The following is a 24,607-nucleotide window of genomic DNA, read 5'->3' as shown; positions in this document are numbered from 1 at the left end:
CTGGTGCTGTAAAAAGTATATACTAGACCTGCGATCTTGCCCTGGTCTTTGTGAGGTGACGCCAGCCACCTAAAGAAGCACCCGTTACGCCGTTACGCCCCCGCTCTTGCGGGGCATCCGAGCTCAACAGCAACTACCAATCCGATTGACAAAATGGACGCCCGCAAAAAGAAGAGAAAGGTTCTTCTCATGGGCAAGAGTGGCTCGGGGAAGTCATCCATGCGCTCTATTATCTTCAGTAACTACGTTGCTAAAGATGTACGCCGTTTGGGTGCTACCATTGACGTGGAGCATAGTCATGTGAAGTTCATGGGCAACCTCACCTTGAACCTTTGGGACTGTGGAGGGTAAGTGAATCCCCATTGCAATTCCTTGAAATTATCTCCCAATTTTGTAAAGTTACTTGAAACTAACCCGCTCTATCTATTATCAGTCAAGATGCTTTCATGGAAACCTACCTCGCATCCCAACGCGGTAATATCTTCTCCGACGTCGCAGTCCTGATCTACGTCTTCGACATCGAATCGCGCGAATTAGACCGTGACCTAGATACATACAATGCCGTCATCGAAGCCCTCCGCGAATTCAGCCCGAACGCCTACGTCTTCTGCCTCGTCCACAAGATGGATCTCATCCAAGCCGAGCACCGTCAACGCATCTACGAAGAACGCTCCGCCCTCATCCGCAGTCGCTCAGAACATTTCTACGTCGACACATTCGGCAGCAGTATCTGGGATCAATCACTATACAAAGCTTGGGCAGGAATTGTCCACAAGCTCATCCCAAATTTAACAGTCATCGAACGCTTCCTCACGGCATTCGCTAAGAAAATCGACGCAGAAGAAGTTATTCTCTTTGAACGCTCGACTTTCCTCACGGTCACCTCTGTTACATCCGAAGTTGGCGAGCTGAATCCTATCTACGATCGCCATGAACGTCTGTCCAATATCATGAAGGCTTTCAAGCACTGCGCTGCTCGTAATACTCTTACTACGCCTGCTTCGGCCGGTTTCGTCGTCATGCATACCAAAACTCCCCAATTTAACATCTTCCTTGGCCGCTTCACTGATAATACTTATATCTTCCTTGTCGTGCCGCCAGGTGAAGCTGCTTACAATTGTGCTGTTTTGAATACCATGCTTGCTCGTGAGGGCTTCTCTAAATCCGCTGCTGCGGGACGCACGGATGGATTCCCACTTCCCCCCGCCGAGACACCGGAGGATACGAATGGCCTCGCTACACGATAGAGGATCCATATCTTCCTTCGTCTGTTGTATATCATATGTCTATGCATATGCATATGCGTCTACATGACTTGGTTTCTCGATATGCGAGCGATCTCCCTTTTTTGTCCATTATCTCTCCTTCATATTCCTGTCTTTCATTATTTTTCTTGGGTGCTTCGTTTCGTTCCTAGCGTGGTATCATGTATAGCTGGCATTTTGGGGTTTTTGATTGCAAAAGTTTGATGTTCTTCTTTGCCTTTTAACGGGCGTGATATGACACGATACGGCGTTGCGGTGTGAAGATTAATATTCACGCGTGTTTTTTCCTATTTCTCTCTCTCTCTCTCTCTCTCTCTCTCTCTCTCTCTCTCTCTCTCTCCCATTTTCCTTTCTTGGCGAGATTTTGGGCATTTGGCATCTTTCGTGTTTTGAAGATCGAGATACCCTTGTCTGGATTTTCTATTCTGATGGCCTATAACTTGTGTTACTTCTGGCGGTCGCCTACTTAAACTCAATTCTAACTCTTGTGTAAAGGATCGAGTCAAGGTGCGGATGGTTGATACAGTGACTTTGTGGATATATATTCATACGTAGGAAAACTTGGAGATAAATCATGATTGCTAGATCCAATTTTGGAGACAATTTCAACACTTCGGTACATATCATGGAAAGACTTACCTACTTCCAAGCCCGAGCTCATGCATTTAACCTTCCGAGCCCAACATAGGAAGGTTGGAAAGACCTAGGGAGTCCAGCCTCTTGTCTGGCTATTCTTCTTTCTACGGTTGGAAAATGTAGACAATTGTATAAAAAGCATTTGAACAATAGCCATAACCAGCCTATCTATTTGTTTTATTCGTATCCATGTCCACATACAAAATCTCAGGACAAAGAGCACACGGATAAGGAAATCGCACAGCAGATATCGAAAGAAAAGCGCGTAGGTGGAGAAGAATGAACAAGCGACAGACAGCAAATGACAAGAACACATCAAGATTGAATTATCTATCGGACCGGCCGGCCTCAATGGGTGCGTAGATGGACTGAAGAAGAGAATAGGATAATGGTGGGGAAAGGCGAAGTAGAGGTGGAAGGAATAATGAAGATGAAGGACGAGGGCTGTACAAGTCACTTATGCAAGGCGGGTAAACCAGAACCAAAGGACCAAGACAAAAATCGTTGAATGATAAAACTAACTCCTCATTGGACCTCTGGCATACGAACGGCGATATCGCCTGATTGTGTGATATAGCGGACCCAGGGGAGGGAGGGGTATTGCAGCTGGTTCGGAGTTAGTTAGTTGCGTCTTGTTAGGGAATCAGGAGAGAAAACATACCTTTGGCTCGGTGATCTTCAAGTATCGTACTTGGATACCACTGGTAGTGAAATAAGGAATCTCAAACTTCACGTTGATGGGTCGTTTGGCCTTGCCCATCGCACCGGCACCGCCCATGCTACCTCCGAATCCACCAGTCATTCCACCGCCGTGCTCATCGTCTCCCTTTACGGATGGTAGACCCAGCTCCGCCCGCATCAGGAACTCCTTGCCACCGCCGAATTGCTTGATCTTCCAGATGATCGCTGACTTCTCGGGTGCGTAGTGTACAGTGCCGATGTTGGTACGGAACCGAGGCGAGTCTGCGTCCTCTGGAACTGGGACGAGGATCTCTACGTTGTTGGCTGTGCTGCGACGCTTGAACTGTGCTTTGGCCTGTTTCAATATAGATTAGAATAACTCGTCCTTTCAATACTGGTAGTTGTAGTGTGGTCATACCTTGAGCATGTACTCAATTCGAGAACCGGAGTGCGATTCAACAAGACACTCAACCCAGATAAGAGGCTTGACTTGGGTGTTCAATCGGTAACTCATCAGCTCGAACTCGCCATCTGGGGGAATGAAACTGATTGTTCGGTCGTTTTCAAATCGCGACAATCGCACACATTGGTGGAATTTCACATCCTCCATTTCCACGGATTTCCCACGAGTAGCACGGCCTGTTGTCTCGAACATCACCTTGTCGTTCAATCCTAGTCGCAGCTCGGGCATTCCACTCAAGAAGCACTTCATCTTAACGGCACCCAGAATCTCGGAACGCAACACGTTGCCATTTGCTGAAACGAGCAGGTTCAGAGACTCAACCACATCCAGGAACACCTCGTTCTTCCGGTAACGAATACCTTCGCTACGCCAGGAGACGGCGTTAGTAACTGCGATCGGGGGTCGTGCTTGGACTTCCAATTTGTGTGATTCTTGGGTGATATATCTGTTGTTGAAAGCTTGTTAGTTTCCTTTTTTTCAATTGGATTTGCTTGTCAGGGATCCTATCGCTGAAAGGGACCCGCTTACTCTTGCAAGATCTTGCTCTCTGTTGTCTGTGGGTATCCGAAATCCATCATTTCGTCAAGCAATTCGTAGATGATAACGAAATTGTCGCGAATACTCTCCTCTTCCAGCACCTTGAAATATTCGGTGAACACCTCCACAAGTTTGTGGAGGAAGAGAAGGATCTCGGTGGCATTTGTGTTTCTCTTCGTCAATGCAAGAATGTAAAGATTGCTGTGGCGGATATAAAGGTACTATGATAGGTCGCATTTTAGGTCAGCGGGGGTTGCGGTGGGAGTGCGCACACAAAGGAGTAGGGGGAGATAGAGGTGTCGTGTGCGTGGGTAGGAGTCATTATTGTATCCGACATACGTTAACGCCTTCATGTGAGAAGCAGGGAGGCACTGCAGAGCTTTCTTCTTCGGCTTCACTGAGGAGAATGGGGAAATTCTCGACCGCGGACATTGGAATATCCCCGCGGTAGTTGCGGGCCAGAAGGGTCTAGTGATGTATATTCCATGTTAGCCTGCATTCTATTGGAATTGCAGCCATCTGCAAGATGATCTATTTTGCAATCATCCCCAGATATTGGATCACCCACCTTGCCCTTTAGGTCGAGGAAGAACAGAGCCGACGCCATGACGTGTCAATGGGGGGAGTGTAGGATTGGTGGCTTTGCAAGTGGAGGACAGATTCAACGTGATAATTTGGATGAGACGAATCGAGAATTATGAGGGGGTTAATGTAAATCAAGACGAAAGACAAGCCGCATGTTGCGCTCTACTGCGACATTGTAATAAGGTGATTGCAAATGATCCAATGTAAGGTCCTCAGATAGGAGCTGAGGGAGAAGTGGAAACACCAAGTCGAGCCCGATGCCCGCAAAGCACTGTGGATCCCCCACCCCTAAAGCGGTCTAGCGTGGCACTATAAAAACTCTTCGTTCGCGTTTTTCTTTTCTCTTTTTCTTCTTCTTCTCACGCTCCCAATAGACAGTTCAAGGCAGTATGTTGGGGTTTCGGGCATTCTGTCTGATAACCCTCAGCATTTTAATTACTACACTTGCGATACAGAGGTGCGGAGACTAGGCATCGTTTTACGAGGGATCCATAAGAGCTGGCCGTGTATTTTGCTCTGTTACGCGGGCGGTGTCAGAGGAGCCGGACATACTTTATTAGAAGAAGCTATATATTGAATTGAATAATGAAGAGTTGTTGGTCTTAAATGTTCTCATCCTCAAAATACGAAGAATTTTCGAATTGAATATATATCCCATATTGTAACTGGTCAATGGTATTTGCAATATAGTCAATGGAAATAGAAATAAAATCTAGTAGTACATGTACAGTTTTGCAGAGGTTTCGTCCAACTGCCTCCAATCACCAACATTAAAGCAAAACGCCGGGAATATGCTGCGGTAACATCTTTATGAGACCGTCTTGATGCCCAAGGGTTCGAGTATCCGCTCCTGAGCCACCTTGTTGGCAATGTGTCCTCCCTTCTCCAAAGAAATCGCACCGATGATAGCATACATGGTGTGGGTCAGTACGAGGTCAAGTCCAGATGCAAGAAGGTTGTTTGGCTGTTGGTCAATATCAGTTAGTGATTGAGCCAAAAGAGATACGAATGCGAAAGGAATGCTCACGTTTCGGGGTTCCCATCGGATCACTTTCTGCAGATTATATTTTTGCGCCAACTCGGCCAGTTTGGACCGGTCGGTAAGTGAATTCTTGGTTTTGGGAGAGAGGTTGCGCAGAGCATCCAATGCAGGGTGCGAGAACGGAGCGCGGCCAAAGGCATCTTCCTTTGCGGAAGTGCTGGAGGCTGTTGGGTTCTGGGCAAGAGCAAGCGATGCCTGCAATTGTACGATACGTTTTCCTATTAGATGTTAGCGACCATTCCCAGCTTACAATCGATTCCAATTGAATTACCAAGAAAAGCCAATCGGTCATTAAATCCGCGACGCCCTTGGTCGAAACTCTTGTGTGTCACAGCCAACCACTTGGTTTCCTCCGAGAGGAATTCCTCGCCGCCATTACCCAGCATACGCATATAGAACTGGTCAAGAACTGCTGGGTCGGAGTTATTATGGAATGCGGGACGTCCCGAGTGCATGTGCAGACTGAATGGCGCCTTTGCCTGTGGCGGAGTGTACGACCATCGGGGTTGTTGGGTTTGGGGAGTCGGGGGCTCCGCGGTATCGGCGTTGCTGGCGAAGGAACGACGAGGAACAGACGCTGCTAGGGAGCGGGGAGCAGCCTTTGACGCGATACAGGCGGACCTGACCGCTCGGGTAGAGAGATTCGAAGCCATGGGGATCGGTTGATTTGCGGAGGTTGGAGTTGATCGTGAAGATGGAAAGATTTCGGTCTCGGCGGTGTGGATACTGCCGCCTTCTGTTGATCACCAACTCCCTTCTACTACATCGTCTATATTTGTCTTGAAAATGACACAAAAATGAATTAAGAAAACCAAATCGAGATTTGCAAATACTCCGAAGGCAATATGATACATATAATCTACATATTCATGCATATTTGATTGCTCAGTTTGCATGTCAAACTCAACAGAGCGGAGAGGGCTTGGTTTCTTCACCGCTGCTGCGTGGAAGCTTGCTTTTTCTGTTTCTCTTCGAAACTTTGGCTGGGGTTGCATTAGATCAGGATCTGCCTATGCGATTCCTAGTGGCTCCAGCTTGCGTTGAAGTCCGACAAGCTAGGTGCTATTATTATCATTGGTCGCGGAGTCATCGACTGAACATCCGACGCTGCCATGCTTAACGCACAATTGACCTTGTTAATGCAATGACTCACATAACCTCACTCAGTTTACAGAACTGACACTGGCGGTCAAGTCTCTCTTTAGCCGAATTGGAAGCCCCGAATGTTGCTACCTTACAGGCTCGCTCTTGTTGTATCCTGCTACTCATCACAGATCTTTCTACTCTACTAGCTGCAGTGCTCCTGTATGATTTTATTTGTCTCGATCCTTCCGATCGACCAACCATCGCCACTGCATGCTCCCATTGAAATAAATACTCAAGGCAGTATCCCGATGAAAGTTCTGACCTGCCTTCAGCAACGTCCTTCTATGGATAACAGCGACAACATGATCTTCCTGCCATTGTTTATTCTTATCCCAGGCAATCAATCCGAACAATTCCGGAATAACCACTGCTAGGTAAACACACCCCGCCTTACTACTGGGCATAAGGCAATACAAGCAAGTGCCGCAACAGGATCTAAGCGCGGCCCAACCATCCGGGCACAGGTCTCTATGTAACCGGTGCCGAGAGGTAACACTGATCTCGAAGAAGTAAGGTTCTAGGTGCTTCAGATGCTGCATCAGAAGTCCCAAGGAGAATGTTCGGTGGCGTTCTATGGATAGACCAGAAGGTTTCAACTCTACCCCTGGCCTTCGGCCGAGCAAGAGGTAGGGTAGAACAAGATCAAGCACGGCCGATTTTGAGACCGCTTGATGTCGCCAACGGGATTTGGCAGCCGTGGAGCCGGCCGAGACACGGTGGTTGGTTCAAGAAACCCTTGTTTCCCGCGGTGGACGGACTAAGGATATCGTCCTGCTGTGTTATCTTGTCAACGGCTCTTTTGTATCCCCCCTGAATAAGGCAGGACACATTTTGTACTACTGTGGGACGCACCGCTTGATCCACGTGTGTCGTGTTTGCTGGCCTGTGCGCTTGCTATATCCTTATGTTGTCTGTTGAGGACGACATCGAGAAATCTTTATGGCCTGTAGTCTCCCCCCATGGCAAAGTTTGGAGGGAACTGTATAATGCTATTGTGTGATGGGGATTGTCTAATAGACATGAAAAGGTGGCAAGGTATCGAGTAACAATGAAGCCAAATGTAGCCCTTTCATTCTTTGGCCTTTCAATAATTTACGCTTGCCACTCCCAAAGAGAAATCTACGGCTAACCATTACATGGTTAATGATAGTCGATTTGCCTCCTAGGTAGGTCTTGTAGACATTATTGACTAGGATTCCTCTCCAAGGCCAATGAAACGGAGAAGGACTGAAAAGAACAAATACACTAGTACTCTCAGTCAGTAGCCGCGATCTACAATGAGTCCCAGGCGTAAATGAGCACCGACTATGATCCCTGCAAGAAACCGATGCTTGACGGGTCAGACCGCTGGTGTCACTCCACTGGAATCTGCAGCCTCCGGGAAGCTCTGGGGAAAGGATCTTCAATTAGGCAGATGCAGACAGTAAATTTCGTCGGGGATAATTTGTTGTTTCGCTATGAGTGGATACTTCATCTTACCGCAGTGTACTTTTGATAAGTTTCCTAGATACATACATCATACATTGATTGCTTCGAAAAGTATTCTCCCAGGGTATAGTGGGTCCATGCAACAGATACAGTATGTACTGTACTCGACTACAACATCCACCTGAAGTGCTTGATACATCTTCACATTTAAAGTATCATTGTACAAATACCCTACATATACGGCCATGTGTACACTTGTGCTTTCATTATACCCACTAGTAGATATCTGTATCGTGCAGTCGTATTATTTCAAGCTACGAAGCGCAATACAAACTTGAATAGTACCTTGGCACAACCTCAGTCGAGACAAGCGGGTGTGACGGCCCCGTCCAGCGGTTTATACATCGAATTCCGTCCGGCGGGCCCTTGCAGGGGCTACCGAGAGATTTCCAGATCTAACGACTAGGAAGCCACATCTAAGCCCCGGTAACCGGTACAGGAAGGGAAACAAATAATCATATTTCCAAACGCGTTTATGCGTTCTGGATTGGGATGTGGATGGCGGTGTACGGCTTGGGGAGACATGGCGTCTCCGACAGCCCCGATTGCTCTGGGGGTCTGTGAACTATTAAATGGAGAGGATCGACCAGGAAAAATGTGTTGTTCTTTTTCTTATCAAGCTGTGGCGATTTGAGATTTTCACTAAAGCCTTGTGTTTCCTCTCTCATTCTAAACTTTGAGTTCTTTCGCCAATATCTACATTTTGACTTTGACTTTGACTTTGACTCTACTCTCCTCTACCTATACTATTCTATATTCTGGAATAATCCAGAATCTTTACTCGATTCCATCATCTTCATTATTATATTACTGTTGCTTCGAATTCAATTCAGTCACCATGGCTCATTGCAATTCCTCGGTAAACTCGTCCACCGACATCTTCTATACTTCCACACCATTCGTCCCAACCTGCAACCATTCCGTGCAAGATCCTCCTTCGCCACGACCCTTCCCTCCGAACCCTCCTCCAAGCCCTGCATGAATGTTACAAATTGAGTTTGATTTCGAGGGCGTTGAGGACAAAACCAGGCTAATAGGTCAGCCCGCCACTTGTCCATTGTGCTATACGAGCTAGTAACTAACACGGACCTAGACCATATTTCGAAGCATTTCCGTTGCCTGTACGAGATGTTGTGTTTGGATATTTAAATGAACCTTAATGATACCATTGCTGTCATGGCCAATGTACTTGGACTATGAGGACCGTGGAAGAGATATTGTGTTTTTATGTTGAACTTGAGAATTTGAATTTTGAGATAATTCAGAATTGATCAGATACGAACCGCTATTCTTGGCAGTGGTCTTTCTTGAATTAACTTTCACAGCCATTGGGCAGTCAGTAGTAGTATACGTAGCCGGTGTCTTTACATGATATACTGTTGCCGATTGACTTAAACGTGCATTTGGCTCATGATAGACATCAATCACCTTTTAATAGAAAATACAAAATAGACATGTCGCAAGAAACTTGAGCCCCTCGGACCTTATCAGAGAAAAGATGGAAAACTCAGGAATAAAAGATATATGAACTTAAATAATGATATCAAAAAAAAAGAAATAGCGCCTTTTGAGAGCCGCGCCATGGACCAGATTTCATGTATAATCTTGACAAAATCACTTAATAACACAAGGAAACTCAGAGGTATGAGGTATGAAATCACAGGAAAGCAAGAGCAATAGCGCTGGTGACGCTGAGACCAATAACGGTCCAGCCAGACTTGATGATGGCTGGGTTGGTCAGGCCGCGGCCCAGATCCCAAGTCAAGTGGCGGACGCCGTTCATGGCGTGGTAGGTGAAGGGAAGCGCCATGGTGGACTTGAGGAGAACCTTGGCGGCGAGAGGAAGAGCACCCATGGCAGCAACCATGGAGGCAGACTCGAGGTGCCAGCCGAGAGTAGGTGCGGCGAGGTAGGCAGCGGCCCACAGGTAGAGAGTACCGGAGAGGGCGACACCAGTGATACGGTGCAGGGAGGAACCGATCCAGCCGATCTGGGGCTTGTAGATGGTCAGGTGAGGAGCGATAGGACGGTTCAGACGCTGTCTAGCCAGGATCTGGGTAGGGTCCTCCTTGTCAGTGGAGGAAGTATTGAGTCTGTATGGATATAATTGCGGGTTAGTTTTTAGGATCGATTGATGAATGACGTATGGGGTTGTTTTCGCGGGGTGCGCTTTCTGGGGCAGAGAGCGATATCGAGGAATGTGTCACGGTCTTGTAATTGTAGAAAACTGACCTCTTCTGGACATTGCCGACCGCAATGGCGGCGGGGGAAGCGCGCATCACCATTGACTGCATGAGGTTCGGCTGTTGGACGGCAACTAGATTCGGGAGAAGATTGTCAGTTTCAAGGTCAAATCTGGGGGATAAAGAGGAATTGAGTAGACATACGCCGTCGCAGCGACTGCTGGGCAACCTTCTGAGAGAACATGATGCTTGCTGTTGTCGATGTTCTCACGTTGTGAAGAGAAGAATACGGCTATCGCGAACGATCGGAACGGTAACCTCGGGTTTGAGCCGTCACGGGATTGGAGGCCGGGAACCAATGGAAACTCAGGCAATTACACACTCCGGAAGATCCTTCTTCCATCAGCCATGGAGACCATCTCTCACGTGACCATTCTCGCTTGTCTCCCACTTTTGTTACTTTCTCTGTTCCCCCGTTCCGCCCCTTTTTCTCTTTTCTTTCTTTTCTTTCCACGAGTCTCCGCTCACGTTGATGAACCATTCGTGGAATGAAGTTGATGTGTTTAGCACTCTCTGGGTTCGGCATTCTGTCGTGACATCGGAGAGATTTACGAGGCTCGTAGAAGGACTCCCGTCGTTAATCGCCCATTTGTCTCTTCCCATGAGTCCGATGGGTTTCATATCAGGGTTACATGAATACTTAAAAAATCGTAGTTGTTTAGATGGCCAATTGGCATTGGATTGAAGCTCTATCATAGACTTTACTCTCTCCACACGGGCGGTTTGCCCATTGTATAGATACTACAGGGAGTGCGCCGGAGTTCATGGTGTATGTTGAACTCCCACCTGTGGTCCGGAAGGTCATTTGCCTCTTTGGAAAAGCTGTTATTAGGCATTGTATCTCTGAATGCCGTGTATGTTTTGCATAAACAGCATTGTATGAGCACCTGGACTGGCTTTATACGGAGCTCTTTGTCTACCAACTCCGGAGAAACGTGACCCTTTTGGCTTTATCGCCGTGGTATGGTGTCACATGCAATTCTGGTACCATATGGCAACGGAGTAAAGAGAAGAAAAGAAGTATGATCTTGCATGGATTATTCTATAACCACGGTTTATACCAACTGTTCAGCATTCAATCACTCAGATGTATTGGGTTGTTCCGATCTGAATACCTGCATTAGTGATCATGGTTCTAAAAGTTAAGCCGACTAATCAATTTATGCTCGGCCCCCCGAGCCTCGGCAACTTGAATCTCCCCCACACCAGAGGTCCGCGGCTTAACTGTATCCTGGGGGGCCTTTTAACACGTTACTTTCTTTCTTCTGTGCCATAAATTCGGCTTTATCTTCATTTCCCCGTGTTGCCGTGTGATAGACGCCATCAACCAACTTTCTTTTATACGACCAGCATCCCTTTTCAGCCATAGACTCCGCTTGATCCAGCTCTGGTTTGATTAGATAGCGAGCTGATCTGCTCTTCGACAAGATGCCTTTCAACACAGCTTTGACCCGCAAGTTGGGCATTCGCGGTAAGCACTCGGTATTGCTTTTTATTCGAGGCGCACATAACTAACTATTAATAGTGCCTGTTGTACAGGGTGGCATGCAGTGGGTGGGATACGCTGAGCTGGCCTCGGCTGTCAGTAACGCCGGTGGACTTGGACTCGTACGTCATATTTTGGACCCCCAGCTTATTTACAATCTACATTGGAATATATGGATCTCTAACATCAAATTCCAGCTGACTGCTCTCACCCAACCCACGCCCGAAGACCTACGCAACGAAATTCGACGATGCCGCACCATGACCAAGTACCCCTTCGGCGTGAACATCACCCTCCTCCCCGCTCTTGTCCCCCCAGACTACGGTGCCTACGCCCAGGTGGTCATCGACGAAGGAATCAAGATCGTCGAAACAGCCGGTAATAACCCAGGTCCCGTGATCGAGCAGCTCAAGAAGGCCGGCATCATCATCCTGCACAAGTGCACTACTATCCGCCACGCCAAATCTGCCGTCAAGCTGGGCGTTGACTTTCTGTCTATTGACGGTTTCGAATGCGCCGGCCACGTCGGCGAACACGATATCACAAACTTCATTCTGCTCAGTCGCGCGCGTCAGGAGCTGGGCGTCCCATTCATTGCTTCTGGTGGCTTTGCGGATGGACAGGGTCTGGCTGCTGCCCTTGCCCTTGGTGCTGAGGGTATTAACATGGGAACTCGATTCATGAGTACTGTTGAGGCTCCTATTCATCAGAAGATCAAGGAGGCTATTGTGGAGGCTCAGGAGACAGATACTGCTCTTGTTCTGCGCCGGTGGAAGAACACTACCCGTTTGTTTGGAAATAAGGTGACTAGTGATGCTTTGAAGGTTGAGCGTGAGAGCACCACTGGTGAGTTCAGTGAGATTGCTCCTTACGTTAGTGGCAAGCGAGGCCGCGAGGTGTTCATTAATGGTGATAAGGACTTTGGAGTAAGTGACGTCTTTGCAGTTAATGCGGTACGCAAGCTAATGGATTTCATAGGTATGGACCGCTGGACAGGTTATTGGGTTAATCCACGATATTCCTACCTGCGCCGTGCTGCTTGAGCGCATTGAGAAAGAGGCCCTGGAGGCTATGAGACGTACCGAGTCTCTGTATAGTGGTGCTCCTGCAAGCAAGCTGTGAGGAGTCATAGTTGTAGATCTTGATTTATGTCTATTCCTTGTTCAATAAATACATGCCAGTTCCTTCGATGATTGTGAACCACTTTCAAATAGTTCACAAAAGGGCTATGGAGTAGACGAATCCCTATTTGGCTGTTACCTATTCGACGAGTACTATCCTTCTTTGTACCTCAACGGTGGGTAGCTATGGATACGAAGTACTACATCAAGCATAATCCATATTTGCTTCCTCGAGACACCTTCTCCAAAGGGCATACATGCGCTTCATTCTATGAAAGTAGCCTTCACACAGAAAGCGCCTCCAGAGGTCAGTGCGAGCTGTTAGAAAGCTATTCACATTCCTAAACAAAGTTAAAAACGCAGAAAATCGACCTCGCATGTAGATCCCTAACAAACATTCCTGTCCACATATTGCGTCGCTCCCAACCCCATGAGAGCATTTGAATTACAAAAATCCACACATACCATACTGACAAAGCAGAGGAATAATTTCATGGAATATGAGCGACTTGCTCGTACTGAGCTCAAGGCGTTGCTGGGGGATCCTTGCTTTCCTCCCTTGAGGATCACCTGGGGAATGTGGGTTCCGGCACCTGCGATTGGATCTGTTTTGATCGATTTCGCGGACTTGCAGGAGCTTACTGCACGTTTCAATCACAGGTGCTCAATGCGTTTGTTGCTGTGCAGCGTATCTGTCTAATCATACATTTTATTTCATTTTCATAATGTGAAAGAGATTGTTAACCCCCACGATCTGGCTAGTGGGACGATTTCAAGGACTATTTTAGTAGCGTATCTTAATAGGAATAGTGTATAAACTGGCAAGAATTAGCTGTCTACCTCATCATAAGTAGAAAATACGATTTTTTGAAGGTAGCTCTAAAGTTGTGATCGACAGTTTCACTGCAATCGCTAGCTCCGGCATTAGTCTAACCATCAAAGATCGGGATGGAGGAGAAGCGGTATAACTCGTAATAGTACTAGCAAATTTCTTTTCCAATGTTGTGCAAATGCATTGCAGCAATTTTAACTAAACCCCCCTTGCCCCATATTTACCTTATCATTGATATTACCTCTACGCTCCCCTCATCCTTTTGTGGAACTACTCAACACATATTCCATTCCACTTTCAGACATCAGCGCTTCATACACTATTTCAGTCTAAATCGCTTACTTCAAAATGGGCTTCATATCGTCTATAACGCGCTCAGTGCGCAATAACAAAATCTCTCGCAAACTGTCTATATCAACTTCCAAGCCCCACCACGAAGACTCGAAAGACCTAATCAAAATCCCATCCAATGTCCCTTCTCTTACAAGAGTAGACAGTCTTGCATCGACAATCCGGCTCGATGTTCAAGAAGCTACCATTCCTACTGAGTCTCCTGCTCATCGCAAAAGACTCACGCCTGCCGACTTGAATCTTCAGACACTTTTCGATAATGCCGAGGCACTAGATCCTGCTACTAGTCGTGCTGTGAGGGCGTTGTCTATGCCTGAGTATCCTATCTTGAAGATGGATACTGTGAAACCACCGTTTGATACGCCGGCGAAGAGGCTGCAGGATCCGATTGATACGGGGAGAACGAATGGGAAGAATATCGCACATACGACTAGCAGTTTGAGGAATACGAATGGAAATTGGAAATCGGGGAGGATGAGGAAAGAGCAGAGTCAAGGTCATAGCCGGAGCCAGAGCCAAAGCCAGACTCAGAATAAGAGTCAGAGTCAGAGTCAGAGTCAGAGTCAGAAGCAAACTGGGTCAAGGATTAAAAGGTCCATGACTGGGTTGCTGAAGAAAAGTACTTCGTTGAAGATACCGCGGTCTTCTTTGTCTTTGAAGACCATGCGGGGACCTGCTGAGCCGAAGTGGATGGATGGAAGATGTATTAGTGAGGAGGATTTCTTGGTCGATGAAAGGGCTGAATTGAAATGGTTGGAACTTAATGGGTTGAGTAGTCGAGATACGGAGTTTGGGGTTTGGAGGGGCAATGGATTTGGACGGCCGTGGTGATTGGAGTTCGTGGTTGAAATTGTGCATGGGAGCTTTGTAGATGGATAAAAATAAAAGTAGGTAGAATCTAATGACCTATATTGCATCAAAAAATAATGGACATCATGCATTGCAAAGTTTCCGTTGGATGGTCCCACTAAGCCAAAAAGTCTACCGAGGTGCTTTGTGGGGAACACCCTGAACTGAGTGTTACAGCTTTTAAGGGTCGGATGCAATTTTTTGAAGTTGAGGATGGCCTTGCCCGACGGTGGAAGGCCTAAGTGACAAGGATTGGGCGCTGCGCAACAAGAGAAGAGCAGAAGAAATGGGAGACAAAGGAAGCACAGGAAGGGAGGCGGTGTGCAACATGCATGATGAGCGATCATAGACGCGAGTCTTACAGGTTTTGGAAGTTACAGAGGATCCTGTGTAGGGTATAGGAAACAAGATGTTATTCTAATGGATTAAACTTATATATGCGAAAAGAACTCGGACTAGACAGCAGCTAGGGAGTCTATTGCACAGGACAAGAAGCAAAGAGCACCATATCAAAACATCAACGTGAAACAAAACAGTCTTCTTTCTCCGAGGTGGTGCCACATGACACAGTTAATGATACACGGTCTGCAATAACAGGTCGCCAAACTATTCAAAACAAATATCAAGTACGCCTGATCTCATCCCTGAGAATCGATAACGGTCCACTTTCGCCTTCATGTCAGAGGCAACTGAGCCGAGGTCCAGAGAACCCGACATGGTAACCAATGCTTCTCGCATAATGCAAGAAAAATGAAGAAGCTTAGATGATGGAGCCAAGAGCAATGCAAGGCAGACCAACACCAACCAGGTCGGAGTTCTGTGAACAAATTAGATATTGTCATGAGTAAGTGTGAACTGTGAATACTTACGGCGCTGGAAGGAGAGTTCTGGCAACAGGCGATGTTCTGCTTGCACTTCTGGTTGACCAGATCCTGGATGGGGATGGCAATGAGAATGGGGACTGTGATAGGTTAGCTAGTGGATTGGTGATTGGGTGTGGTGTGGAAGAAAACTTACTCTGGAGATCCAGCTTGGAGCACTGGTCGAAGAGACCAAGACCGTCGGCACCGGAACCAGCACCGATGAGGTTGGAGAGGGCACCACCGAGCGGGCCAGAGTTGACATCAGTGGTGTCACCGGCGTAGGTAGCCTTGTTGCAGCAAGAAAGCTGAGCCTGGTCACCACACTTGGCCTGGGCCTGCTTGACGGTCATGCTCTGGGGAACAGGGAAGCGAACGTCGGTGTTACCCTTGTTGTTAACACCGTTGGCGTTGCCAACACCACCAGCGTTGGGCCCGGCAGGAGGAAGGGCAGCGGCGAGGCCGGCGAGGGCGAGGACAGCAGAGATAGTGAATTGCATTGTGACTGTGGGTTCGGGATTGAACGAAAGGTAATAGTTTCCTGGAGTAGAAGACTGTACTTCGAAAAGAAGAGAAGATTAAAGAGAGTGATGCGTGGATGGAAAGAAGCAAGACAGAGCGATGAATGGACAGGCTTATATACACTTCTGCTGGCGGTCTGAGAGCACCCTTGTTCAGTCTTCCTGAGCATGTGTCTCTGTTTATTTCCCTGCTCTGAGTAATCTTCCTCCCTCTCCCCGGAATGCGGGTTTTCAGGAAAGGAAGGGAGCAGATCACTCCACTCTCTAGGGCTAGCGGGCCAAACAGCGTTCTTCCCACCATCTCCTGGTATGGATCTACTGGGTCTAGGGTACGGTCTTCACGCGATGTGGGCACCTGCCCTCGCATTCCTAAGCCCTAGCACTCTTGTTTGTTCGGCCAAGTGTTTCCGGTCTCCACAGGTCCATGTTCTGTTCATGCATACTGATTATTCTAGGATAGCCTTTGAAAAACACCAGGTACCGAATCAATACTAGCTGACTACGGCTCGAATATGTTTCGAAAAACTGTAGCGTGCCACTCCTTAACGGCATTTCAATCTTAGTACCGGTAATATCCCGTACCTTAATTCAAACACTAGGTTAAACTCAAGGATTTACAGATTAGGTGGGTCCAGGATATTTGGTTCCTGAACTAACCAACAACGCCCCACAAGGGGGACAACAACACGTCGAGGGCCTCTCTGGTCCCTGCAGCACATCGGGCACTAAGGCATGTATCCGGCCTATGAAGCCCGTTAGATGTGATCATAGTAACTGAATAGCCTTGATTTGTGTGCTTAACCAAAGCATTGTGGAGTTCGTGACGCATGGTAAATCACCCTGCAAGGGATACCGTCGACCACTGATTTTGGTCTATCAGCAGGGGTACTCCCATTCTCCCTTCATTGTTTCGCGCCCTTGGACCACGAGCAGGAATTAGAGATCGCAACGCTATTACATTTCGATTTCCACGAGTGAAACGTCTAATCAAGATATGTGATAGACCCTGAAATTAATTCCGTAGGTGGGTTATAGCCAGGGCTAGCCTGTTCGCCGGCATACTCTATGCGAATCCCGACCGTAATGTTTCAATCCTTGAACTAATTCACGGTGTTGACAGAGTCCAAGCAATCCGAGCCCCCTTTGTTTCGTTCTCTTGGTTTGTGCTTTTGCACTGTGTTGCTCTACTTTGCTCTATAGATAGTAATAGACCTTGATACGCTATTTTGGTCGGAATGATTGAAATTAGATGCAATCCAGTCTATGAAAATCGCAATTTCTTTACTCAATTCGTCAGTCATTAGTTTTGATGTGGATAGAGGTCATTAGCTGTTCAACAACTCGAAGGGTCTGAGAATATGAAAGATGCACGCATCATAATTGTTTGCATCATGCACTACTACAGTCAACTCTCACTTATTGCACACCCTTCTATCCAAGGAAAATCATAGAGAATTATATAATCAATTAGTCAGCTAACCCTATTGCCTATAGCTTCCATCCCATATCCTCCAAGGTCACATGACGCTTCTCTTCGGTTTGAATTCGCTGAAATCACTGATTACGCTCTCAATCTGACGTATATGGTCTGATGTGCTCTTTTCTTTGCTTCTAGCCTATAGTAATATACCCTGTAGTTGAACTATGACCTCAGAATTAGACAATAGCTCTGGTAGTGGCCCGTTGTCTTCAAGATCTTGTGCTTCTGAGCTTTATACTAATATATATATCTTGCCTATCGGTCTTATCTTCAACTACAATATCTTCCTCTGCTAGGTTCAAGAATTAATCGAATAATATAATATTATCATAACTAAGCTTCTCAATTGGTTTAATTGTATAGAGCTTGAATCTTACTAGTCAACCCTGGCTCAGAAATTGCATGTGGTTGAGAATCAGTTTCGGTCTGATCTTCAGTTTCGGTGTTATCTAGATGGGAGATCAGATAATTCAGGCATTCTGATTGGTCAATATCAATGACTAAGCAAATGACTCAGCCGAAAAGTTGTTTGAAAAGGTGAGTGTGTTAAAAGCGGGAGTTTTATATGTAAAATCAAAAAAGTGGGTCCATCCAAATGAATTGTGTGTCATTAGCGGGAGTGTGCATGTTTCGCCGCAGCAAATTATAATGCTGTAACAGATGGTGCTCTCCGCCGTGTCATAGACAAAGAGGTCCTGGCTTGTATCGAAGTCAAGAAGCGAAAACGAGGAAAGAGGGAGGAGAAGATTCTTATGCAAGAGACTGCACAAGTAGTCAGCCTTATACAAGCTTATGGTGCTAGTGGGCCTTTTGATGGAAGGTAAAAAAAGCACGCACCTACTCAGAAAGAATTATATATACTTCCGCAGAGCTAACACAGCCCCCTTTTAGGCATTTGGTCATCTCTCAAAATAGTGATGACATATATCACATTCATCACAGCGGAGGATGGCTACACAAACTATATTCAAGGAAAGATGGACAGCTGTGCAGACGGACCATTTCTTATCTGCGAATGCTACGGCCCGTACCACATCGGTCAAAAAGAGGAGATGTGGAATTTCTGTGTTTTAATCCTAGCAATGGGGTTGTACATTGATCACCGAGTTTAACAGACCCTTTCGATTTTCGCAGGACCGATATCCGCAAGAAACCAACGCAGGAACAGAGAACGAGTATTTTTGTCTTCCTCCATATTCTCTTTCTTGCGTACAGGATGGTTTTGAGACACACGAACAACCGGACGGTTTCGCTTGTTGTCGAAATAAGCAACTATAACCCGTAGATTATAGGGCGGTGTAAAGGAGAATAGCATAATCTGGAGTATCGGTTAGATTAATTAGGACTGTACACTTTAGAGAAACCACTTCCTTGCCGGAATAATAGTAATAGGTTGTATGTTCTCAAATTGGTAGCACTCGATCGTGAAAGAGAGAAGAGTCAAAAGCTCGCGTTTAAGAAGATAAGAGTCTTCTACCTCATGGTCTGTCACAAGAACCACCTTCCGGTGTGGTAGCTTGCTGGATTTGATAACAAGGCTCTCAATTGACCAGGTTGGGTGCTCGGTTGGGCGCTTAGGTGAATAGTCGGCAGAAAAAAAAATCCTCAGCACGCTCCGCACTAAAGAAGAATCGGTAATCAGCATTTCATTTTCTAAGTGATAGAAAAGGATGAGTATGAGCCGTATAGCCAAAGAATAGCTACTTACCCAAACTCTCTCCATTGACAGATAGTGAATGCGAGAGGCTTGCTATCAAAATTCCCATCCTTTGTCATCCTCCTAAATCGATATTCAGATGCCATCCGGACTAAATGATCCGCGAGAAGGCGTAAGCGTCGGAAATGTGAGACTGGGGTACCACCGAAAGATTTGAAGTCTGTTTTTCCAATGTTCTTCTCGATGGATAGGGTGGAGTCCTTAGTGTTTTTATCACCCAAGTCTAAACTGTAGAGATCCAGTTTTTCTTTTGCGCAAGATGAGAAGAGGCAGGGGAAGGAGTCGATCTTATCAATTGCTAGGTCGAAGAATCCGACATCAAGTTTGTACTGGTCGGTCTCTTTGTAGTTGAAGCTTTCGGATGGGTCTTTGTTGAGGGCAACGAAAAGGCGCCACATCTCAGGAGGGGGTGGAGAGATAATATCTATCGGCTGCTGAAAGATCCTCCGCACCCTTTGCATAGTATCACGAAATGAGAGGCACATGGTGCTTGGTCACAGAAGAAGAGGGCTTTTTTTGTGGCAAGGGCGCGCAGAAGAAGAAGTTCTTGGAAGAGCGCGCACCTTGATTTGGTTGGAAAGCCCGCGGCTCCTTTAGGGAGCGAACGCTTGCATCATTTACACAGTCCATCAATCCAGGTGCCTTCAAATGTTCATTCACGGTGTCTTGATGTGGTCAGATGTGTTTCCTCCCATGTGTCAGGTGACCACCCCCTTAGATAGATAGCTACCGACTCTTACCATGAACCATCTTTCCCTCTCGTGGTCATTACCTGTAACATCATGAATGCATTAAAAAGGTAACCAAACTCCCGAGGTTCCCTTTATAGAAATAAGAAATACGTACGGCGATAGCAAGACGCCTGAAGTGCTAATCCTAAGAACAGCTAAACCAGGACGGGTAATTCGCCGTCACCCGAGAGTACGGTGTAGGTAACTTGAATGTAAGATTTCAATGTATTGAATCCTAGTAGGTGAATATTGAAGATTTTCAACCTTGTTATGGGTAATATGACCTTCAAATTCAGGTTAGGTCTTATATTTGAAGCAAAATGCCCGAGATGTACTAGTAGTAGTGACTTGAAACATAGATATATATCCGTCCTAATATGTGCGGGTAGTTCTGGGCTGGCCCCATCGAGATTTCAGGATCGACTTTTGGATTTATAGGCAATTATATAGTTTTTTAAACTACCAGATCAACGGGTAGAATAGTGATATATTCCAACGGTCATCCTGAATTTTTTCTTCCTTTTTTTTTTCCCTTTCTCCAAAGTTGAAGTTCAAACATATACCTACCGATCCATGAAATGGCCCACCCACTATCTATACACCTTATGCTGTACATCTTGGCCGAACCATTGGTTGTAGGGAGTATATGCTTATCTCTGGCTTGACATTGAATTATTCCATTGTGTTATATCATGATCGAATTCATAAAACAAATGCTATGGCACCGAATTCACGACTTGTCATTTCCTGGCAGCGCTACTTCTTTTCATGTCTTGTGTTCTGCTTTCGTAGCTTATAGTTTCCGGCCGCTAATCCATATTACTAATCCGGTGCTGTGGTCCAGTGGTCAAGACCTGACATTGTGGTAATCATACTTATCTGTCATAACCCCGGTTCGATTCCGGGCAGCGCCATTTCTTTTTTCCTTTCTTGTTCGTGACTCCTCTATATTTCTTTTTTTTACTCCCAGAAATCCTGCAGGTTTAGTGGTATGGTTCTAAGTTTTTTTTTCTCTTGAAAAATCTCACTATCCACAATAAGCCGGGCGGCATATCTGGCTTCGGCCGTAAGGGGAAAGAAAATGCCGTGAACACCCCTTGCTCTTCAAACTCTTCCTGGAGAACAGGAGCAGGGATCTTCCGATGCATTATAAGAAAATTGTTTGCCTAATTTTTCAACTCATTAGGGCTCCAAGCATGCTTAACAACCCCCTTATTGAGCGGGTCAACTTCCTCTCTGTTCTCTGTAATTAGTATATGGCTGATATTAGTATCGTTGGCTTACTATCCACCGAACCTGGTCTTCGTTCTCGATTTCAATCAGCATCGTTTATCAAATTGGAGCATCAAAAATCTTTAAATTTCGAAACAGCAAATAGTATATAGTCAACTTAAACTTGGGTAGAACGGTAGCCGGTATTATTTGGTCCCAGCCACCGACAAGGCATAAAAATGGCCAAGGACGAAAAGCACCGCCCTATTTTGAACCCTGCGTACCATGTTACCCTTGCTGGAGTGGGAATACCCAATTCCTAGATCTCTGTGTATTTCTCTTCCAACAACTTCTACTGGTTGCTATATAGGCCCTCGCAAGGGCCAATTTATTTGATACTACCGGATCAATAAATTAATTTTATTTCCCCATACTGATCCGAAGCGTTCGGATGGATGCCACAGGTTTTGATTCGATCTATTATGTCCAGCGACAGCCACTCCAACGTGATAGCCACCGCAGCCTTCGACAGTCTCGGTGACGAGAAGCCCCCAAAGAAGAACGACATGTTCCTTGACCGCGTGTCCGAAACCGTTGACGCGCTGGAGCAGACCACCCGCTTCAAGACTATGCTGGCATCTGTGTCTTACGTCGTGGCCTTCGAGAACTTGAGATACCCAAGTGGAATCCCGATTACAAGCATAATTCCAAATAGGTGACAGCTTACTGCGTGATCTCTTCTTCTGGTTGCCTTTTTAGGAAATGAGCAACAGGACTATGTGTAGACAAATGCGTACAATAACATGCCGCAAGATTTCTAGGGGAGTAGGTAGTGGAAATACAAAGGTGACTTCTGGATACCTTAAATTCAAAATTCTCAGACAGAAATCTGACATGTTGATTTACAACGGATAGTGTTTCCAACTAGGTTAGCTAAAGTACTTTCAATATCATCGCAGATTCGATCAGGCTTTGGGTTCTCCTGTGCCCCCGCCTACAAAAATCACGGATAAATACGCAAAAATGGGAGAAAGATTGCATTATTCGCGGATTCAATGACAATAATCCACTCTATCTCCACTCAATATCGTTTTCGGCCTTTCGCTGCAGGACACCCTTCGATGTCACGAGTAAAAAGCGACCCTCGTCAGAATTATCACCATTCAAAAGCCCATACTGCCGATTTTATGGCGAGTGGCTCTCTTCAAACCTCACTCTTTACTGGAATATCCAGTAAAGGATTCATTCCACGCGAAGAGTTTTTACGTTTCTTTCTTTTCTTTTCTAGAGCTGCGTGAGGAACAAGGTACAATCGTAGATGTTTTGTAAACCTAAAAACGAATCGGTCAAGATAAACACGTTGAATCGAGGGGCCTAGAGCTACTCACCTTCCATGGATTAGGTCAGGCTGCCAGCCTGAGATGGATATCGGGTTGAGAAGAATGCATTTTGTTCGCTCTTACGATGGACCAAAAGCTGAGTTCCGTGATGTAGACGTGTTTGATTATCATTCCGGGAAGAACTCCCTGCCAGCAGAGTAGCTCGTTTGGATAGTCAAATCTGAGCGCATCGTCGAGCGCAGAGAGAATATCTTTCCAAGTGCTTATACTGGAGTCAACTACTTCATAGTGGAACACATCTGCTGCCCCCCCTTCTTTTGTGACATGAACCTAGGTAGGTCGGCTTGTCTGGGACGGTCTAGGAAACAAGTCAGTTGGAAAATATTGAAGTGACATCTGTGATAGAGGCAGGGAGGGCAGATAGGCAGAAAGTTGAATGAGAATGTCTGAGAAGAAAGCAATGTCTATAAATAAGCCGGTTTACGGATACTCCCGAGCCGGATATTCACGCCACGCCTCATCTGGCTTGCAGATTGCGGCTAGCACCACTTCATCACTTCACCGCGAAGATAAGAAGTGGGACTACATTCTCAAGGATCGTAACAATACAGGTGATAATATATGTAAGGATTCGCGTGTAATCAATAGAAATTGAATATAGAGATCGTTCTATAATATTATCATAAGAATTGGAAATCAATACTCAGAACCACAGGATTTGTCTGCTCATATCATTCTCTGTTTTGCGGCAACAAAGCACCATTAAAAGGAGATCTCCTGGTAGGTCAGCTGTCCCTGCCTCCATAAAAGAGCCACACCTCTGATGTAGAGTACCCCCCTCGTCATCCTTTCCATGCATCGGCACCATGCATCGGCACTAAAGCGAGTTTCAGCAGACACGGATGAAGCAAAACATACTATATATGATAGAGAATATAAATACATACACAGGGCCACAAAGGTGGAGAATATAGTACTAGTAGGTTCACATCTGGCTCGTCTCGCCAGATTTTCGTTTCCAGTTGTTTCCGGAGAGGACCATTCTCTCGCTGGCCAGAATCATGTTGCACTCATGCACAGCAACTTGAATTGGTGCTACTGGTGATTTATTTAAGAGACCACAACCTCATTGAGAATAATTTGACCTTACATCACTCAAAAGCGACAATAAGTGCCCAGGTGGATTTCTCATCTCTCACCTTCCCGTCATTTCCACCTTCCCTCTTCCAACTTCTTTAAGATATTCATGCAAGTACTCGATCTCACAGAAAACACGGCCTATCGACTAGGCACGATGTATGAAGCTGAATACCTCAGGCAGCAGGCAAAAATCGACTACCCATCAATCTTCGAGATTGATACAAATCTCGTCCTGGCACGCAAAGGATCTACTGACTGTCGGCTAAGGAGTAAGACATGGGACATGTTACTCGCCCAAAATATCAATACCACTCCAGTTGGTATTATGCTACAGTGGGGAAAACCTGTACAGTACCTCACCCTTGCATTAGTTGAGACACTGGGGTCCTGGGAAGCCATCCCAGACCATGTAAACGTGATGGCTGCGAAGAAGATTATTTGGTGCCGGTTTATCTTCCGTGCATGGCAAGGCCATAGAGTCTCCCATAATGACGGTGTGATTAAGAAACATCGCGTATTCATAGAAGCTTTGAAGAAGGTTAGGAAGTAGCCAGCTTTGGCTCGAGTACTTATTAATACTGTCGATGGGTTTACTATGTTCTAGCTAGTTTGTTATATGGTTTTTATGCTCTCGCTAATGGATAAACTCCTGTGCAAAGACTACACCAAGCTTAAGCTGGGCGAGCTGTTCCCCAAAGACCCAATGATCCATGTTAGGGAGTATACCAAAAAAAAAAGAAGGTTCAAAGAGTTCATATTCTCACTGAGGGGTTTATGGGGCCTACTATCTTTAGCCCCTTCTTCAACATTTATGACCCTCAATCCCAGACTCTGCGCTTTCGGGCCAAAACCAGCAGCCACCCATTGACAGCCGCGATCCT

The 24,607-nt window shown here is 46.2% G+C and overlaps 11 protein-coding genes across 11 annotated transcripts; 6 read left to right on the top strand and 5 right to left on the bottom strand.

Annotated features, from left to right (window-relative positions):
- Positions 1-153: 153 nt before the first annotated feature.
- On the top strand, positions 154-1,247 carry N7478_007669 (Rag GTPase GTR1; the record flags this gene model as incomplete). Its single annotated transcript, XM_056923883.1, has 2 exons — positions 154-347; positions 434-1,247. The coding sequence occupies 2 exons, from the start codon at positions 154-156 to the stop codon at positions 1,245-1,247; spliced, it is 1,008 nt and encodes a 335-aa protein (XP_056776609.1).
- A 1,179-nt stretch (positions 1,248-2,426) lies between these two features.
- On the bottom strand, positions 2,427-4,189 carry N7478_007668 (AP-1 complex subunit mu; the record flags this gene model as incomplete). The annotated part of the gene is made up of 6 exons (XM_056923882.1): positions 2,427-2,507; positions 2,563-2,937; positions 3,001-3,490; positions 3,574-3,803; positions 3,922-4,050; positions 4,151-4,189. 6 exons carry the CDS (start codon positions 4,187-4,189, stop codon positions 2,427-2,429), a joined length of 1,344 nt encoding a protein of 447 aa, XP_056776608.1.
- Positions 4,190-4,975: 786 nt separating this feature from the next.
- Positions 4,976-5,862, bottom strand: N7478_007667 (mitochondrial 54S ribosomal protein mL57; the record flags this gene model as incomplete). The annotated part of the gene is made up of 3 exons (XM_056923881.1): positions 4,976-5,131; positions 5,195-5,427; positions 5,481-5,862. The coding sequence occupies 3 exons, from the start codon at positions 5,860-5,862 to the stop codon at positions 4,976-4,978; spliced, it is 771 nt and encodes a 256-aa protein (XP_056776607.1).
- A 3,638-nt stretch (positions 5,863-9,500) lies between these two features.
- Positions 9,501-10,270, bottom strand: N7478_007666 (uncharacterized protein; the record flags this gene model as incomplete). The annotated part of the gene is made up of 3 exons (XM_056923880.1): positions 9,501-9,936; positions 10,076-10,160; positions 10,231-10,270. 3 exons carry the CDS (start codon positions 10,268-10,270, stop codon positions 9,501-9,503), a joined length of 561 nt encoding a protein of 186 aa, XP_056776606.1.
- Positions 10,271-11,514: 1,244 nt separating this feature from the next.
- On the top strand, positions 11,515-12,694 carry N7478_007665 (NAD(P)H-dependent flavin oxidoreductase; the record flags this gene model as incomplete). Its single annotated transcript, XM_056923879.1, has 4 exons — positions 11,515-11,557; positions 11,612-11,694; positions 11,770-12,498; positions 12,551-12,694. The coding sequence occupies 4 exons, from the start codon at positions 11,515-11,517 to the stop codon at positions 12,692-12,694; spliced, it is 999 nt and encodes a 332-aa protein (XP_056776605.1).
- Positions 12,695-13,873: 1,179 nt separating this feature from the next.
- Positions 13,874-14,707, top strand: N7478_007664 (uncharacterized protein; the record flags this gene model as incomplete). Its single annotated transcript, XM_056923878.1, has 1 exon — positions 13,874-14,707. The coding sequence occupies one exon, from the start codon at positions 13,874-13,876 to the stop codon at positions 14,705-14,707; it is 834 nt and encodes a 277-aa protein (XP_056776604.1).
- A 778-nt stretch (positions 14,708-15,485) lies between these two features.
- N7478_007663 (hydrophobin family protein) lies at positions 15,486-16,085 on the bottom strand (the record flags this gene model as incomplete). Its single annotated transcript, XM_056923877.1, has 3 exons — positions 15,486-15,542; positions 15,595-15,686; positions 15,743-16,085. The coding sequence occupies 3 exons, from the start codon at positions 16,083-16,085 to the stop codon at positions 15,486-15,488; spliced, it is 492 nt and encodes a 163-aa protein (XP_056776603.1).
- A 3,205-nt stretch (positions 16,086-19,290) lies between these two features.
- N7478_007662 (uncharacterized protein) lies at positions 19,291-19,788 on the bottom strand (the record flags this gene model as incomplete). Its single annotated transcript, XM_056923876.1, has 1 exon — positions 19,291-19,788. One exon carries the CDS (start codon positions 19,786-19,788, stop codon positions 19,291-19,293), a length of 498 nt encoding a protein of 165 aa, XP_056776602.1.
- Positions 19,789-21,728: 1,940 nt separating this feature from the next.
- On the top strand, positions 21,729-21,965 carry N7478_007661 (uncharacterized protein; the record flags this gene model as incomplete). Its single annotated transcript, XM_056923875.1, has 1 exon — positions 21,729-21,965. The coding sequence occupies one exon, from the start codon at positions 21,729-21,731 to the stop codon at positions 21,963-21,965; it is 237 nt and encodes a 78-aa protein (XP_056776601.1).
- Positions 21,966-23,028: 1,063 nt separating this feature from the next.
- Positions 23,029-23,261, top strand: N7478_007660 (uncharacterized protein; the record flags this gene model as incomplete). Its single annotated transcript, XM_056923874.1, has 2 exons — positions 23,029-23,197; positions 23,248-23,261. The coding sequence occupies 2 exons, from the start codon at positions 23,029-23,031 to the stop codon at positions 23,259-23,261; spliced, it is 183 nt and encodes a 60-aa protein (XP_056776600.1).
- A 619-nt stretch (positions 23,262-23,880) lies between these two features.
- Positions 23,881-24,276, top strand: N7478_007659 (uncharacterized protein; the record flags this gene model as incomplete). The annotated part of the gene is made up of 1 exon (XM_056923873.1): positions 23,881-24,276. One exon carries the CDS (start codon positions 23,881-23,883, stop codon positions 24,274-24,276), a length of 396 nt encoding a protein of 131 aa, XP_056776599.1.
- Positions 24,277-24,607: the final 331 nt, after the last annotated feature.

The sequence above is a fragment of the Penicillium angulare genome, assembly GCF_028827245.1.
Source record: "Penicillium angulare strain IBT 27051 chromosome Unknown utg000005l_segment0_segment0, whole genome shotgun sequence".
Taxonomy (NCBI): Eukaryota; Fungi; Ascomycota; class Eurotiomycetes; order Eurotiales; family Aspergillaceae; genus Penicillium; species Penicillium angulare.
Note: the sequence above shows the minus strand (reverse complement) of the source record. Positions and strands in the feature narration are given on the sequence as shown.